The sequence below is a fragment of the Acomys minous genome (assembly GCF_964271855.1).
Source record: "Acomys minous genome assembly, chromosome: 16".
Classification (NCBI taxonomy): Eukaryota; Metazoa; Chordata; class Mammalia; order Rodentia; family Muridae; genus Acomys; species Acomys minous.
In genome coordinates this window covers 3695141-3713107 of record NC_140498.1, presented here as the reverse complement: position 1 = coordinate 3713107, position 17967 = coordinate 3695141, and the positions used below count along the sequence as shown (strand labels likewise).

The 17967-nt window shown below is 51.3% G+C and overlaps 1 protein-coding gene and 1 long non-coding RNA gene across 3 annotated transcripts; one reads left to right on the top strand and one right to left on the bottom strand.

Moving 5' to 3' along the window:
• Nucleotides 1-351: 351 nt before the first annotated feature.
• Nucleotides 352-3626, bottom strand: LOC311585791. Of its 2 annotated transcripts, none has more exons than XR_014775353.1 (3): nt 2943-3626; nt 1335-2911; nt 352-558 (listed from the first exon to the last, which is right to left on the bottom strand). It is a non-coding gene; the product is annotated as an uncharacterized lncRNA (long non-coding RNA). The 2 variants fall into 2 exon arrangements; XR_014775354.1 differs by having other exon boundaries at nt 1335-1550; nt 3485-3626.
• Nucleotides 3627-3762: 136 nt separating this feature from the next.
• Nucleotides 3763-17967, top strand: CCDC42 (coiled-coil domain containing 42). Its single transcript, XM_084761342.1, has 7 exons — nt 3763-3990; nt 4332-4437; nt 4852-4956; nt 8200-8397; nt 14186-14407; nt 14653-14811; nt 17691-17967. The coding sequence occupies exons 1-7, from the start codon at nt 3908-3910 to the stop codon at nt 17766-17768; spliced, it is 951 nt and encodes a 316-aa protein (XP_084617468.1). The 5' UTR covers nt 3763-3907; the 3' UTR covers nt 17769-17967.

Sequence of the window (17967 nt, the reverse complement as noted above, 5' to 3'; positions counted from 1 at the left end):
AGATCTGGTGCCCTTTCCTGGCATGCAGGCACACATGCAGGCAGAGCACTGTATACATAGTAAATAAATAAGTAAGCAAATAAATAAATAAATAAATCTTAAAAACAAAGTTAGAGGCCAGCCTGGTCTACAGTCCAAGTCTAGCACAGCTAGGGCTACATAGAGAAATCCTGTCTTAAAAACTAAAAGAAAAAAAAATATGCTTTTAATGAAAAAAAAAAGACAACATAAACAAACAATATGGAGAGAAATTTTCTTTAATTCCAAAGAGCCTTCCCTCCCCGCGTCACTCTGTCTGCAGGGCCTTCCACAGCCTGCCTGGCCTCTGCCACATGCATGAGCACGCCTGGCCTCCGCCACACGCATGCGCACGCTGCATTCTATTTGACAGGCTGTTCCGCAGCTCGCTTTTGTCACTCCGCCTGTCACCGCTACTTCTCTCGTGTCCATGCATACAAATCAGCTTCACTCTTGCTGTACGTTGCGTAGTATCACATTAAATTCGAATCACCGAAATTAACCGTCCTCTTGAATCTTCACAGTACATGATCACAGCATCTGCCATTGTGTAAAAGAATAAAAGAAAAACTTAATTTCCTTGTCATTTTCACACTAGCTAGCTAGAGCATCCAAAACAAAGCTGAGCAGTTGTAGTGACAGCAGAAAGCCTGTCACATCCCTGAATTTAGCAAGAATATCTTTGACACAAGTGTTAATGTTATCTCTCGGGTCAGATTCTTTTTACACGTTAATAAAATGCTTTGAAATTATATATGTACACATACATACATACATACATGTGTGTATATGTACATGTGTGGACAGTGAGCACAAGCCTCTACATAAGCTCCGGCTGGCCTGGAAGTCACAGACATCTTCCTGCCACTCTCACAGTGCAAGGATTAAAGGCATGCACCACCACACCCAGCAAATTCACTAGAATATCTTAAAAGGATAAGTGTAGACGTTTTCATTGCCACATTGACATCTGTCACAATTGCAATTCTTCCCTCGAGGCTTTCAGTAGAAGTTGCTTTATTAATAGATTTCCTAATACTTAAGACTTTTGCATGCAGATCCTGGCACTTCTCTTCAAATTACCCTCTTAAGCAGGAGGTCCCAGCAAATGTATCTTGAGCATTCCACTCTGGAAGATGTGCTTAGAGACCTGGCCACCGTGAGGAAGACACTCCCCCGGGAGAGGCGGGAGACTGTGTGAACTAAATTAAATTTGCTAATGCTGCCACTGAGGTTTTTGCATATGAGATATGGTTGGCCTATTTTCTTTCTTTGTCTACCGCTGGGCTTTTTCGCAAGCTCTGCTTTCTGCTTACCTTCAAACACCCTTTCAGTTCTCAAAAAGAGGACAGCGCAGACTGTTTGGATGCTTTTCAAGGTAATTTATTTTTCTTGGAGACCCAGCAAAATGGTTCCCAGGCTCCTTTGGTGTAGGAAGCAGCCGGAAGCAAAGGGCTGTAGGTAGTGACCACTTGGGAGCAGGAGGAACGCCTGTGTGTCTTCTCTTCCCCTTCAGCAGTGATCTGGCCATTCTAGGTGAAGACAGTGGAACAGCAGGGTGGAAGGGGTTTGGAGCCCTGGCCGCTGCCTGAAAGAGCATCTCCGGGGACAGTTGGGAGCGTGTATACCCAGCACGATGCCAGGATAATACTTTCAAGCAGTGGTCCTCAACCTTCCTAACGCTGTGACCCTTTAATACAGCTCCTCATGTTGCGGGGACCCCCAAATGTAAAATCATTTTTGTTGCTACTGCATAACTGTAATTTTGTTATTGTTATGAATCATAATGTAAATATATGACACACAGGATGGTCTTAGGTGACCCCTGTGAAAGGGTTGCTCAACCCCCAAAAGGGGTCATGACCCATGGGTTGAGAGCCGCTGCTTTCAGGATATTAGCCTGTATCTTTTACTTCCTGCTAGTCTCCTCCCTCTCCCCTCGGTGCTGTGGATCAACCCCAGATTCTTGTGTGTGTTTGGCAATCCCTGCACCCCTAGGCTATGTGTGATAGACACCTCCCCCGACACCTTCCTTCTTTTAAGTAGATAACAGTCTCAGGGGATAGTGGGACAGGACAGAAAGCAAAATATCCCTATCGGTTTCCAGCATCCAAACCCATTAGATGATTAACTCAAACTCAATAAAGTTTGCCTCAGAGACAAACAGCAAGACCAAAAAAAAAAGGAGGGGGTGATGGATGGTGATGTGGGGGAGACCCGGAGGAATAAAAGATGAGGGTGAAGAGAGGTTTTGAAAGAAAGTGTGGGTCAGGGAGGCAGAGCCGACCTGAGAGTTCAAACCTTGCTACCTAATGCCTGGGAAGGGCAGTGGTTAACCCCACCCCTGCCCCGCCCACCAGGGGAATGGTTGTCAGGGACTGGAATCAAGACTGACCCGTGCAAGGTACCACATGAGACAACACAGAGAGCTTTGAGACCCAAGGAGGATCATGGGAAGGAGAGGATGTCTCAGCTGCTGTAGGACCATCCAAGCCCCAGCCCACGTGATTTGTCAGGCAAGCAAGGATCATGGGTGATCCCAGAAGTATGCAGCCCGACTTCTTCAAGGGCAGCAGCATCCCATGGCTCCTGCAAACCGAGCAGCCACATGGGAAGATGGGGAGGAAACAGAGAAAGCCCTAAATTCTTTTTGCCATCCTGCTGGGTCTGTCTGGGGCTTGGGATTAGGGATTTGGGGTAGGCTGGGGTGATGTGGGGGTGGGTGGGTGAGTTCTGAGTGAGTGGCGTCTTTTCTGTCGCCCTGTTGAACAACAGAAGGTGGAACAGGGGCGCTACAGGGGTACACAGCCAATCTCTTCCTCACAACAGGGATTTCGGGAGCCGGTGGGAATGGCTAGCAGGGTGTGCCGGGGACCCACAGTTTCGCCTCGCTCTGTTCCTGGCTCTGGCAGGGGAGAGCCCACCCAATCCTGCCCTAGCCAATCCCAGCTTGAGCTGCTACCAGAAAGGGTCCAGAGGATTGGCAGGCTGAGAGGAGGAGGGAGGGCTGGGCACCAGGGCCTACTGCGGGCAGAGGTCCCTGTGGTGCTGCTTGGACTCAATCAGATAAGTATTTATGCATGTGCCCCACACAATGGAGGAAGGCAGCCACAATGAAATAAACCGTTTAAACAAGGGACCTATTCCGTTGCTATATTAATTGGTCGTCTCCCTCCCCACCCCATCCCCACCTGCTTTTACATCTCAAAAGAATATTTCTCTCACGTTAAAGGAGCTCTGCATGGGCCCTTTTCCGTGTTCCCAGTGGCCCCTCCCTGTACCCCGTTACACGTCCTTGGCCCACTACTTGGTTCTAGTGCATCTTCATCTCCTCGCTTCCCACACTTCAGTGTCCACCTCACCCCTCCCTGGGCTTGGCTAAGCACCTCCGTTTTCTCTCTACTGCTTTTCTTCTTCGCCATCCACCTGCCGTTCAATCTCTCCTTCACCCTCACATGCCCCTAACCTTAGGAAGAGGGCCCTAGGAGTCAGCTTCGCACACTGAGTTCCTCTGACAAACTTTCTTTCTCCGTGTTGGCCTGCCTCCCTGCCTGGCAAGGGAGAAGCCAGTAACATAAACAGTTCCTGAAGGATGCGGGCGGGCGGGAACAGAGAGGCGGCCTCAATAAGAGAGCGAGGTTAGCGGGTTCGTGGGTCAGAGGGCAAACCGTGCGTTCCTGATACGGTCCACAGAACCAGGCAGCTTGTTGCTAGGTAACCAGATCTATCACCGCAAGAGCGCATGCACCGACCTGTACTCTGGCTGGCTTCTCAGACAACCACTCTGAGAGCACGAACCCAAGCACCCGTCCCTGAGTGTCCTGTGGCTCTGCCACTCACTATTTCACTCTGAAAAGTAGGCCACCTGGGCTGTTAGGTAGCCGCCACCATGAGTTTGGGCGTCATGGAAGAGGAGGACTTGGCCGAATACTTCCGGCTACAGTATGGGGAGCGGCTGCTTCAACTGCTGCAGTGAGTGCCTGAGAACTCCGTCTGCCTCACTTCTGAGCTTGGGACTATACACACACACACACACACACACACACACACACACAAACTGCCCCGCGACCTCTTATTTTCTCTCCTACAGCCCAGTGCTCCTAACTGCCTTACTCCATGACCCAACTTCAACCTTGACACTGCGCCCCCATCTCTTACTGGCCCAGGAAAGCCTGCACACTGGTCCTTTCATTAAAGTGAAGGTGGAGACTCCTTTTTCCCTCCCATGGGCATCTGTCTCCTAGAGTTACTCCCCACCCCATCCTGCGCCTGCCTTAGAAGGCCCCTGTCTCCCTTTCACCCTTCCTGGGCAGGAAATTTCCAAATGCCGAGGATCAGTCGGCTTCTCCGTCCATCCGGCTCCTGGAGAAGAAGAAAGAAGCCAAGATCACGCATGAGGCTATGGAGCATAAGAAGGAGGTGGAGAGTTGGGGATGGGGTAGGGAAAGGATTGACGGGGCTCAAGGTTAACGGACGGTGGTCCCTCGCTTTGTGGGTGGGGGCGGGTAGAACTGGACTTCTCACTGGAGGTTCTAGTCTCTTCCCTCCACAGAGGACAGGCAGGGTGTGAGTCTCGGGGGAAGCAGGGTTATGGGATACAACACTAGGAGCTCAGCTTAGGGTGGAGAGAGCCAGCTGCAAACAAGCCCTTCTGTAACCCCATGTTGGTTGAAGTCTTGAGGGGGGACTTAGGCTGAGTACTTTTCCACTGAGCTACATCGTCAGCCTTTCAAGAGCCTTTCAAGAGCCTCCTGGGCCAAAAGAGAAACGTTAGCATCTTTCTGAGCGGCTCCATGACTTCCAACTTCTCACATACTCCCCCTGTCCCCCAAGACATTCCAACGCCGGATGGAAACCCTGAGCCTGCGCTGGGAGGAGCTAGGCATCCGGGAAGAGCAGCTGAAGACCCATATCCAGAAGTTTGAGCAGTTCATCCAGGTACGAAGTGCTGCTGCGGGCTGGAGGGTTTATACTAGGCTCTTGGGCAAATTGCTCCTCCCCCACTACTTGATGTTGCAGGCTCCCTGCCCCCACCCCTGGGTTAAAGGCATCTTCTGTGTTCTGGCAGCGCTCGGTGCTTCCCCAGGCATCTTCTATAGTTTGTGATGTCCCATTTACCTGTCAGCCTCTGCTTTCTAGTTGATTCTTTCCCACGCCCCTGCCAGTGCCTGGGACAGTGTCTCAAGTGGATGTGTGCGCATGAGTTGGTATGCCAGGTAGATGGATGCGCCCCTACCAGAGATCAGTATTTGTGGATACAGCAGTGAGTCTGGCTGGGGGGAGGGTTGGTCCACTCACTCACTCACTGTATGCCTCTGTTGTGGTAGCAGATCTTGGACTCTGGAGGGCTTCTCTACCCTGGCTAGTTCCCAAATAATCGAGACAGAGACCTCTTGGATTTATAAAAGCATTAAAGCACAGCATCTGGGCAGGTACCAACCCTCTAAGCTGTTTTGCTAATTCCCCAGCTACACAGACCCACGTTACATTGCCTTACATCGTCCCTGTCTGGGCTGCTTCTGTTCCATCAGGCCAGCCTGCGTGGCCACGTGCTGCTCACGGTCCATACCACCCCATGGCAGCTTCGTCTCTCCTCTCTTCCAGGCCTCGTGGTCCCTCTCAGACCCCAAGCCCAGAGCCTAAGCTCTGCCTCCCGCTCCTCTGCCCAGTCACAGGCTTCAGCAGCGTTATTAACCCGTCAACTTTAAAATAAGTAGAACAAGGTATACGCAGCGAAGACCGGAGTCCATGAGGGTGTACTTGTCTCGACTGTAGCCAGATCTTGGGGGCCAGTGATCAGCATTAGAATACATGGCACCAAACCAACCCCACTATGCCTCTATCTTTGTCCTTACATCGAAAGTGGGGGGCCGGTGAAGGCAGGAAACCATTACAATGAAGGGCTGTGAAGCAAAGGAGGGCGTAAGACACGTCCTCCTTCAAGAATTTCTGCCTTGGGTTAAGGGGTTGAGCAGTGTTCCCCTTCTTCTTTCTAAGGTCTCAACGGCCCTGAGTTTATTAGGGTAACTTACAGAGCACGGATGAGTAGTTATCAGCAGGGGCATGAACGGCCTAAGGCAGCCATACTGGAAGGTGTGTACCTAGTGTGGAGGACGGCTTCTGTGTTTACGCAGAGGCTATGGAGCATAAGAAGGAGGTGGAGAGTTGGGGATGGGGTAGGGAAAGGATTGCCTGTCTCCTAATCCTTCCCCACCAACATACTCCAACCCCTCCCGAGATACTAGGGCCACGGGCAACTAAGGCAGAACTGCGTACACCTGGCAGGAAGGAGCAGCTGGATGCTCAAGAGACGGCATCAGTCTGAGCCAGGCATGCTGGTGCACGACTTTGATCCCAGCACAGAGGCAGGTTGAACGCTGTGAGCTCGAGGCCAGCCTGATCTACAGAGTGAGTCCAGGACAGCCAAGCTACACAGAGAAACCCTACTGGAGGCAGGGGTAGGGATGGCAACCGTTTGGCGCAGGGGATAGTCTGTACAACACTCCCCTTAATCGGTCCTCAGAGGAATGAGCTAGTGGTGCTTAAATACCAACTTGGGCTGACAAGACCGCTCAGTGGGTGAAAGCACTAACCCAAGCCTGGGGACCTGAGCTAGACCCCTAGGACCTACATGTTGGAAAAAGAGAGTTGATTCCCACAGTTTTCCTCTAGGCGTGCACTGTAGCATGCACGCACCCATACACGTACACACGCACAAATAATTAAAAGTCTAGACAAAAACTCACCTGGACTTACTGGCCAGCAAGCCTCCAGGACCAGCCCTGGAGAAGCCTGAAGGCCTGGGTACTGCAGGGGGCGCTCTTTGCAGTCCTCTGCTGGAGGAACCCTACTCTTTTGTTTGTTTGCTTGCTTGCTTTGTTTTGTTAGTTTTTCTAGCCACGGGTTTCTCTGTGTAGCCTTGGCTGTCCTGGACTCACTTTGTAGACCAAGCTGGCCTCGAACTCATAGCGACCCGCCTGCTTCTGCCTCCTGAGTGCTGGGATTAAAGGCATGCACCACCACACACAGCTGAGGAACTGTCCGCAGGGCTGTGCAGAGTGAGGAGGGACATCCATGAGCTGGATCCACCAGGGCCAGAGCAAAGTTGAGGGAGAGTTTGGGAGGACAAGAAGTCGGAGAGGTAAGGGCTCTCCAGCTGACTCCCAGGCAGCCAGCAGCAGCTGAGGAACAACGTCATGGCGCATGCTGCAAATACAGACGCCCGTAACTTCTGCCTCTAGCAGGGCTCAGGTTGATCCCAGACACCTATAGGTTTTTGTTTTTAAGCTTACCAGGTGACTCAGATATGACTGATTTAGGGCCGGCTCTGGCTGAAGGCACACATCTGGAGCCTTTCTCCATGCCCCCTAAATGTCACAACCATTAGGAGCCCATCCACGCGGAATCCCAGGACCACAACAGGAGAAAAGAGACACCGTACAAGGGGTAGACTTGCCCCTTGGCCTGATGCTGCAGACGGAAGAGGCAGGGTCAGAGGCCACGGTTGCTGAGCCTCATCCTTCTGCGGGTGTAGAATTACCTGTGTCATCATCTCTGCCTACCCGATGCCAGTCTCGAGCTATCAGGGATGTGTCTGCTCCACATAGGGTTCCATTACTGCTGCCCTGGGCTTTGTAAGGAAGAGAAGAGCTGACAGCTGGAGAAACAGAGGCACTAAGTACCAAATCAGGAGGGCATGTGGCCATCTGCCCCATGACAAATGGCCGCCGCTAAAAACAGAAACCCGCTTCCCGCTCCCACCCAGCCTTTCTCGGCCTGCTTGGATGCAAGTTAAATCTCCTCTACCTGCTTTGCTCTTTTTTTGTATGTTCTCTTCCCATGCCCCACTCTCTGAAGCCCAGAGACCAACTTCCACAGAGTCATCACTTCCTGCTTGCTCCTCCTAAGGGCCCTTCTTGACCTTGACCTGAATCACTGTGCGCACAGCCTCCTCGGGCCATGGAAGCCCCTGACTTTTCACTAAGTTCCTCCAGATAACCAAAGCCTCGCCAAATCCTTTCCCTCCACATCCCGTCTCCCACATGGACAGCCCTGAAGGCCCTCCTGGTGGTCTGAGCTCAGCAGACAGAAGAGGCAAAGGGCGTCGTCACCAGCCCCAGGGCCTCAGGGAGAGAGGGTGAGACGCTTGCCTGACTTACGCTGCTGCCGTCCTCATCCCAGGAGAACGACCAGAAACGGATCCGAGCCCTGAAAAAGGCCAACAAAGAACGGGAGCTGAAAAGGCAGCGCCTGCGGGAGCTGGCCAAGGCCAAGCAGGAGATGACCGCGCTGAGGCAGGAGCACCAGAGGCTGAGTCTCAAGCTGCAGGACTACGCCATCTTCAACAAGTACCTGGAGAAGGTCGTGGAGAACTCTGAGGTGGGTCCCAGGGCTGGGGTGCCCCCCCGCACCCCTTCTCCTGTCCAAGTTAGTGGAATACTGTTGCACTCCAGCTGCCTAGGGGTTAGGGGCTCTTGGAATAGTTACCCTGGTCTGGGGAGATGGACAGCCAGCACGTGCACATACTATAGGGCTGGGTAAGAGACCCCGAGCGCCCTGGGAGCCGACAGAGTTTGCACGGGGAAGAAGAGGCAGGCCATCGCTTTATGAGGAGATGGAGGCTCAGAAGGTTAAGGCGCCTGCTAAGGACCTCACAGCTTAGGCTTGGAAGTGGCAGAGGCCCCTCCAGTCCGTAGGCACCCCCTGTCTCTGCAGGTCCTGTCACCCAACCCTGGAACTTCTCGACCCTCTTTCCAAAGTGCCTCGTGCAATATTCGATATTGCGCCTCTGACACCGCTTCCTGTCCCCCACCCCGCTCCCTCCTTCCCAGGCTCCTCTGGGGTCTCCTCTTCCCAAGTTCTTCCCTAAGCAACACTGACTCTGCCTCAGACTCACTACAGTCCTGCCATAACTGTGCTTCGTCCTTACCCCGTGCCCCAGCCCGGTAGCCATCAATCAGATATGGTCCAGCCTGCCGCCGAAGTATTTCTGGAATCCAACCCCTGCCCCTTCCTTATTCCTCATGCTGTGTGCTTCATCTGGCGTTACTCTGCCCTTTGCTCTTCTGCATCCTACAACCTCCTCCTCCTCCCGCTCCTCCCTCTTCTCCCCCCTCCTCCCCTCCTCCTCCTGCTCCATCTTCTCTCCCTGCCTCCAATACTGAAAAGCACAGAGAAAAACTTAACCTTCCAAGAACTTGACACATAGCTTTGTCTGATCTTAATGTTTTCCTCATTTCTTTCTTTTTTTCCCCCCTGAAATTAAACACTGCTGGGAATTTAAACCCCTGTGTCCTTCCAAATCTCAATCTTTCTTTCCTTCAGGGGTCACCAGTATCATAGTATTTAAATTTCTCGCTATCATGGTTGTTTCCGTTATTTTGTGACATACCAGCTGTTTGTAAACTGTGCGTTGTATCATACGTATCCGCCTATGCCTTGACATTTTTCAATCAATTATTTTTTTAATTTGCTTGTAGATTGTTAAAAATTTATTTTATGTATATGAATGTTTGATCTGCATGCATGTGTGTGTACCACTTGTATGCCTGGCGCCCTCTAGGCCAGAAGAGGGCACTGGAGCCCCTGGAACTGGAGCTAGGACAGCTGTGAGTTACCATGCTGGCGTCGGGAATTGAAGCAAGGTCTCTACAAGAACAGCCAGTGCTCCTAACCACTGAGCCAGCTGTCTATGATGACCGTACACATTGTAGGAATATACTCAGAAGCGTGTGTGTGTGTGTGTGTGTGTGTGTGTGTGTGTGTGTGTGTGCGCGCGTATCTGCTGTGTGTGTGTGTGTGTGTGTGTCTGCTGTGTGTGTGTGTGTCTGCTGTGTGTGTGTGTGTCTGCTGTGTGTGTGCGTGTGTGTGTGTGTGCGCGCGCATCTGCTGTGTGTGTGTGTGTGTCTGCTGTGTGTGTGTGTGTCTGCTGTGTGTGTGTGTGTGTCTGCTGTGTGTGTGTGTGTGTCTGCTGTGTGTGCGTGTGTGCGCGCGCGCGCGTCTGCTGTGTGTGCGTGTGTGTGCGTCTGCTGTGTGTGTGTGTGTGTCTGCTGTGTGTGTGTGTGTCTGCTGTGTGTGTGTGTGTCTGCTGTGTGTGTGTGTGTGTGTGTGTGCGTGTGCGTCTGCTCTGTGTGTGTGTTTGTGTGTGTGAGAGAGAGAGAGAGAGAGAGAGAGAGAGATCATTGGGGTAACTGACATGCCCATCACCTCAAGCATCTATGACTTCCTTTGGGGGGGACACGTAGATCCTCCATACTATGTCAAAATGTACAGTTCATTATTGTCAGTCATGGTCCTCCTACCACGCCACATAGAATAAAAATCATCCATTTCCTCCAGTTGCCCACGACCAATCAGGGATACTTTAAGGAAGGTTTCGTTAATGGAAAATTTCAAACAAACAAACGTAGATCCATGCATTCCAGTGAAGACCTGTCACTCATCACCTGGCTCCACCAAAGGCCACCTGTGTGGCCCACGCCTTCCCACCTCCACCTGGCTCCACCAAAGGCCACCTGTGTGGCCCACACCTTCCCACTTCCACCTGGCTCCACCAAAGGCCACCTGTGTGGCCCACGCCTTCCCACCTCCACCTGGCTCCACCAAAGGCCACCTGTGTGGCCCACGCCTTCCCACCTCCACCTGGCTCCACCAAAGGCCACCTGTGTGGCCCATGCCTTCCCACCTCCACCTGGCTCCACCAAAGGCCACCTGTGTGGCCCACGCCTTCCCACCTCCACCTGGCTCCACCAAAGGCCACCTGTGTGGCCCACGCCTTCTCACCTCCACCTGGCTCCACCAAAGGCCACCTGTGTGGCCCACACCTTCCCACCGCCACCATTTTGCAGCAAATGCTAGTTCTTCAGCCATAAGTATTTTAGTATATATCTCTAAAGATGAAAGATTAAAAAAAAAAAAAACAAACCAAAACCCACACCCTAGTCTCAAAGAAAAACAAACACAAAAACGCTGGGTGTGGCAGTACACACTTAACTTCAGCCCTGGGGAAGCAGAGGCAGGTGGATCTCTGGGAGTTTGAGTCTGTCCAGGTCTACACAGCCAGCTTTAGGTCATCCAAGGCTACATAGTGAGGCCCTACTTCAAAAAAGGGGCTGGAGAGACAGCTCAGCAGTTAAGAGCACTGGTTGCTCTTCCAGAGGACCTGGGTTCGATTCCCAGTGGCTCACGACTGTGTGTAATCAGTGGCTCTAATGCTGTCCTCTGGCCTCCTTAGACACTGCATGCATGTAGTACACAGACAGACATATATGCAGGCAAAATACCAGAACACATAAAATGAAAATGAAAACATATAAATACAGCAAAAAAAATCATAGCCACAACGCCATTGTCACACTAGTTATGTTATTCCTTAGTAGCTGACCTAGCAGCTGTATATACCTAGTTGATATTAAAGTGTCCCCAGTTGTTACAATGATGCTCTGTGTGAACTTGACTGGTTTTTTAAATTATTATTTTGGAATTATGATATAATTGTATTATTTCCCTTTTTCTTCTTACAAACCTCATCATATTTCCCTCTTTGCTCTCTTTCAAATTCATGACCTTGTCTTTCATTGTTACTACATGCATATGTATGTATGCACGTATGTATGTGTGTGTGTGAGAGAGAGAGAGAGAGAGAGAGAGAGAGAGAGAGAGAGAGTGTGTGTGTGTGTGTGTGTGTATTTTTGGAGACAGAGAGAGAGAGAGAGAGAGAGAGAGAGAGAGAATTCAGTGCTGCTTAGCCTATATGTCACTTGTATGCACATTTTCGGAGCTGACCACTTGGTGTTGGAGAAGCAGCTGCTGTGCTCTTCCCTGGGGAGACAGTTTCTCCCATTCCCAGCATCCCTGCTTGCCTGTCGCTCTTCGTGTGGGCCTGGGGCCTTGTGGGTTTTCCCCATCAACTTTGTCATATCTATAGCTGTCCTGTTGCGCTCGATTTGTTTTGATCAAGGTCCAAACCTGTTTTCCCACACCACATCTTCCATTTCTTAAGTATTATAGACATTGCCCTAAGCTAAATAAGGCCACACTCAAAAGAGGACACGCTCTGTAGTTCCAGATTCGAAACCAGGTAAAATTAGTCTTTGCTGGTAAAAATTATATTAGTTTCCTCAGTGGCTGGGGACAGATACTAGCTGAGGGGCTATAATACTTTAGCACATTTTTAAAATTCAGGAATTGGAACAGCACACGAAGCAGTGGTTCCCAGCCTTCCTAGCCCTACGACCCTTTACTACAGCTCTTCATGTTGTGATGACCCCCAGCCGTAAAATTATTTCGTTGCTACTTTACAACTGTAATTTTGTTACCATTATGAATCATAATGTAAATATCTGATATATGACCTCAAAGGGGTTGAAAACCACTGACATAAAGATCTGGGCTTTGTAAAGGGCATCTTTGGATGCCTCCAGGACTACCGTGTGGGTCTTTCTTAGGACGAAGCTTGGTGTTTTGTTTTGTTTTGAGTCAGTGTCTCACTCTCTACTCCAGGCTAGCCTCAAATTCGAGATCCTCCTCTCTCTGCCTCCCAAGTGTTGGGACTGCCACGTCAACATCAAACACTTCATAGTACTCAGAATAATAAAACAGAAATAAAACATCAGCAGCCTCCCGAAACGACCCTCTGTGTCACTATGAACTCGTGTATTTGAATCCATGTCTTAGTCTTTTGTATTTATTCTTACTGATGTTCAAATAGTCCCCCTCTCTGGACAAGCAGGAGCTTCTTCCAGACGGCACCTGAGGCTTTGGACATCAGAACAGAATTGCAAGTTTTCTTCCCAGGGACTCTGACTGAAGAAGCCATTCACTCTAACGACTGTATTGCTGAAAGAGCTGTAGGAAATACAGACAGGACATGCGATCCCTGCTTCTTAAAACTAAAACTCTTCACGGACAAAGTTCATACTCTTTTCCTAGCCTTCTGGAGTGCTCTGTCTGTCTCTGTCGATCCGTCTGCCCCCCCACATCCCCCCACCTCCTCACCCCCCCCCCCCCCGTCACCCCACCCCGATCCCGCCCCAGGTCCATCTCCTTCCCTCTGTATCTGAACCTCAGGCCGTTCATGTTAAATTGCTGTGAGTATTCTGGACACGCCCCTCCCACCCCGCCCCCCAGGCCTCCACTCATCTTTCCTCAGGCTCCTCCCCCTGTCTGTGATGCAGCCTTGCGCCCCCCACCTGCCTTTGCCTCATACCCCTAGTCTCATGTCAGCCTTCCTCCCCCCCCCAAATACTCTTCTGGCTGGTCTTCCCCAAGAAGCACTGTTTGGGAAACTGTGAGCTGGACAGTACCTGGACACCAATCTGCCACTGACCAGTGTCGTGATATGGACACATGCTCAGTGAGTCCCTGAGCAGACACTGCAGTAGCTCCTGGGGAGGCGCATTGGTGTCATGGAACTGGGGGTCGGTCACTGGGGGCCCTCTGTAGAGATGCTCACTGGGCAAACTCTGTCCTTCTGGACCCCACTGGAGCAGGTGGTTGGAGTCTTGCTGTCCCCTGTCCCACTGGCTTACCCTTCTTTCAGCACCCTGTAGGGAGTTAGTGCCTGGGCCCTGTGAAGCTCTGCCCCTCAGTCCCAAAGATGCTTTATCAGTCTTTCCTCCCTGCATGCAACCACCCTCTGGCCTATACATTTCAAATAAACAGGGTCTGGCTTTCTATCTCCTGCTCTGTCCCTAGCCTCTTGGCATACCTCCTGGCCCATGAGCGGCTCTTGGAACATTCTTGTTGAACACGATCAATGTTGCCTTAGGAGACAAAGTGCTTTCCAGTAGCATTTCTCAACCCTAGCTCAGCCTGGATTATCTAGAGATACTTAGAAAAATTTTAATTCATTAGGGGTCACCGTACACATGTTATTAATCTGATTCTCTGGGGTTGAAGCTGGGCAGGTATCTTTTTCAAAGGTCCCCAGATGAGTCTAATACGCAGCTGGCATTAGAAACCCCAGGTCCAGCTGTGCAGTCCTCCAACATCTGGAGCATATCCCATACATACCCGGGAGAACCCACTGTTCTCACAACACCTGTATAAGGCTACGGCTGGCCTGCCCCGGTGTCCAGGTATCCAGACGAGAGGCTGTGGGCCGAGACAGCTGCATCAGACCCTTGGGAGCCAGCTGTCCAGTGACCCGAGCCCACTGGCCTCTCAGTTTGAAGAGATCCACGAGGTGATTGCCCGCTACAAGACACTGGTGAGCATGCACCAGGACCTCATGCAGTCGGCCCAGGAAGGCCAGGAGAAGATTGAACGCGCCAAGGCCCGGCTGGCCCGCTACATGGAGGAGAAGGATGACGAGATCCTCCAGCACAACAACGAGCTGGCAAGACTGCAGATGCGCTTTGACAGGGCCCGCAGCGACGTCATCTTCTGGGTGAGCTGCTGCGGGTCCAGTGTGGGGCTGGGGGCGGGATGGGGGGAGGGGTGGGGGAGGGGTTCTGGTTGTGTGAGTTCTGTATGCGCACGTACATGCATACAGACACCACAGAGAGAAAAGGAGAAAAGAGAGAGAGTGAGAGAGAGAGAGAGAGAGAGAGAGAGAGAGAGAGAGGGAGAGAGAGAGAGGGAGAAGCTCCCTCTCCTGTGCTGCGCTTAACACCCTGCTTCATCTCTCCCCAGGAATCTCGCTGGGCACACATCCAGAACACAGCGGCCAAGAAGACCCTCCTGCTCGGCACCATTAAGATGGCCACGCTGAACCTCTTCCAGACCGTGAGCAAGCAGCTGAAGGAGACCACCCAGGTGTCCCTGGAGGACACGCACAAACAACTGGACATGGTAGGAGGGGCCCTCGGAGCAGGGTCCAGCAAGGCGGCAGGGTCAAGGAGGCTCTAAATTGGGCTGAGCTGGGCAGAGCTGTGGCCTTCAAATACCCACAGTGTCAGGATCACGCAGTGGTGGGGCTGAGGGATAGCTGGGCCCACTCAGAATCTCTAACTCGGTCAATCTAGGGTGAGATCCCATGTCTTTGCATATTCAGTGGTTCCTCCAAGCCATGCTGCCAGTCAGGGTTCCACATCCTGATACCTACTGCGCTGGCACCTGAAATCCATGTTGGCTTTAAACCACAGCAGCCCCAGCTGACCTCTCTGATTATACAGAACAGCGTAGCTGCCTATAAGAACACTCTGGGCTGGGTGTGGTGGCCCGTGCCTTTAATCCCAGCACTCAGGAGGCAGAGGCAGGTGGATTGATGTGAGTTTGAGGCTAGCCTGGTCTACAAAGCAAGTCCAGAATAGCCAAGGCTTCACAGAGAAACCCTGACTCGAAAAACAAAAAACAAAACAAAACAAAAACAAACAAACAAAAAAAAAAAACCAAAGAACGCTCCAGGAGAATCTCAGGCAGGCTTGAGCTGTCACTGTTTGGCTGCTGCTCTGTGGTGCGATGCTGAGCCTGGCCGCTGCCTTCTCCGTCTACGCATAGATCCGGAGCAAAGCCGGGCACCTTCCTGAAAAGCCAACCGCATCCATCCTTCAGTTGATGTTCAGAAATAGCTTTCAACCACTTAGGTTTCCAGGGAAACCTCCGGCTAGGGCTCTGAACTTGGATCCTCACTTTACCAACTGAGCCGTCTCCAGTCCTTGAAATCTCATGGATGACTAACGTTCCAAAAAGCTGCTTTTGTGAGGAGAGTCGAGTTGTCGGACACTTTGGCAAATCCCTTTAACGTCTGGCTCAGTAACGGGTAAACTGTGCTGTTTTCCCCTGCTGCTCATCCTGTTGTGATGGGGCAGCAAGGAAAGCCTGCTTTGGTAAGTGACACTGTGTGCTTGTGACACATGAAGAAAAGTATAGCTGCCGTCTTGGTGTTTGGTCACCTGGTTTCTGAGATCCCCCGTGTGCCCCGTTGCCTTGCTTTAGCTGTCCTGAGGAAGGGATGCCCTGGCGAGTGGTGACTTGCATCTCATAGCCCCAACCTGCGCATTCCCTGCTCCGCTCTGAGCCCCAATTCATCTATTCCAAATTCTGAGCTTTCTGAATCCTTGAGGATTTTCGAAAGTTCTCTTTTCCTGAATCAAACTTCCGGACATGTGCCTGACAAGGAAAAATCAAGCCCAGATTTCCCTTGCCAGGAACACCTCCTGTTGCACAGAGGTCATCCTAGGATATCTGTCTTCATTCCTACAGAGTGTAAGCACCTGGACAGAAATTCAAATGGCCAAGCAGCTGACAAAAACAAAGACACGAGAAAGTATAAGTCAAATAAGAGGTTGAACACACGTTCTGGTCACCTTTTGAAAATGAGAAACGGGGCTCGGCGTGCAGCTAAGTGCCTCCGCATGTGCCCCATACACACAAGGCCCTGGCTTCAGGCCCCACAACCAGTCATTTCTCCAGAGCTGCGGCGTGTGGAGCCCAGCTGGGTCTTCTTAGCCTCCGAATCTATCCCATGTCACTCTGACCACAGGCTTTTTAAAAACAGAAGTCAGTGACTAGAATTTAGATTTCCCTTGAGGACCCGAGAGAGACCCGTCATGGTGAGCATCGGGTCTGGGCTCCCTCAAGCAAGCGCTTTGAAGTTGCCAGAGAGCCGTTTACAGCCCTGTCTGACAAATGCTTCACTCTGAGGCACGTCTGTGACCCACCTCTTCCTCCTGCACGCGTGTGACTGCCTCTAAGCAGGTCCCAAAGCCCAGCTTATTCTGGTTCTCCTTTATCACGGCTCAAGCCTGAAACATCCCCCCTTCTGAGTGCTTGCTCCCAGCTCGCGGCTCTGCTTTGGGACAGTGAAACCTTCAACTGCAGAGCCCGGCCTGGCAGAAGCAGGTTACCAAGCTCAGGCTTCTGAAGGTGACAGCTGATCCACCTGTTCCGGTCACACTCTCGGCTCTTCCTGCGCGCCAGGCGCCCCCCCCCCCCCCCCCCCCGATGTGAGCAGCCACTGCCACATGTTCCTACCGTCACAGACTGACCCACTCCATGTTTTCTATGGTGGACTGCAAACTTTGAAAGTATATGCCCCCCACCCCCCAGGCCCCCACCTCCACATATTTCTGTCATGTATCTTGAGCATAGTGGATAGGAAAGTAACTAATACATTTGCTAAGCCTGATTTGTTTGTTTGTTTGTTTTGTTTTGTTTTGTTTTGTTGGTTTTTTGATACATGGTTTCTCAGTGTAGCCTTGGCTGTCCTGGACTTACTTTGTAGACCAGGCTGGCTTTGAACTCACAGCGATCCACCTGCTTCTGCCTCCTGAGTGCTGGGATTAAAGGTGTGCGCCACCAACTAGGCTCACAAACAAAAATATAAGACGGATTCTTTCTTCTTCTTCTTCTTCTTCTTCTTCTTCTTCTTCTTCTTTCTTTCTTTCTTTCTTTCTTTCTTTCTTTCTTTTTTTCTGAGACAGAGTTTCTCTGTGTAGCCTTGGCTGGCCTGGACTCACTTTGTAGACCAGGCTGCCCTCAAACTCACAGTGATCCACCTGCCTCTGCCTCCCAAGTGTTGGGATTAAAGGCGTGTGCCACCGCCGCCACCACCACCTGGCTATAAGCCGGATTCTTAAAGTCACCTAGACAACCCGAGAAATGAGGCAACTCAGCCACTTCCGGAAGTCATGAACAAGAGCTGTGAACTCCTTCCAAGGAGGTGCCCCATCTCAGGACTTAGGGAGTGTTTGCTGGGTGAGGTTAATGCTGTCTCCCTGTCTTGCTAGATCCAGCAGTTTATACAAGACTTGTCAGACATCTGGACAGAAGTAAAGAAGAAGGAACAGCAGCAAATCCGGGTCTAAAGAAGCACAGTGCTTTCTAGAATCTTCTGAGATACCAAGAGAAAGAAAGTTCCTGATGAGCTTGTGGTCCGGTCTCCCTAGTCCAGCTGTTGAAGACCAACGGCTTCCTAATGATACATACCCTTTGTTGATTTCTCCTCCGGGCTCAGTCTACCGCAGCCCTTAAAAGCATTAAATGTTATAAGAAGTTGGCTCTGAA

Bases quoted from the DNA above. Each gene is read 5' to 3' on its own strand.
- CCDC42 (XM_084761342.1), top strand. From the start codon at position 3,908: ATGAGTTTGGGCGTCATGGAAGAGGAGGACTTGGCCGAATACTTCCGG. The intron at 4,438-4,851 runs GTGGAGAGTTGG...CTGTCCCCCAAG, and splicing joins CTATGGAGCATAAGAAGGAG to ACATTCCAACGCCGGATGGA. The intron at 4,957-8,199 runs GTACGAAGTGCT...TCCTCATCCCAG, and splicing joins AGTTTGAGCAGTTCATCCAG to GAGAACGACCAGAAACGGAT.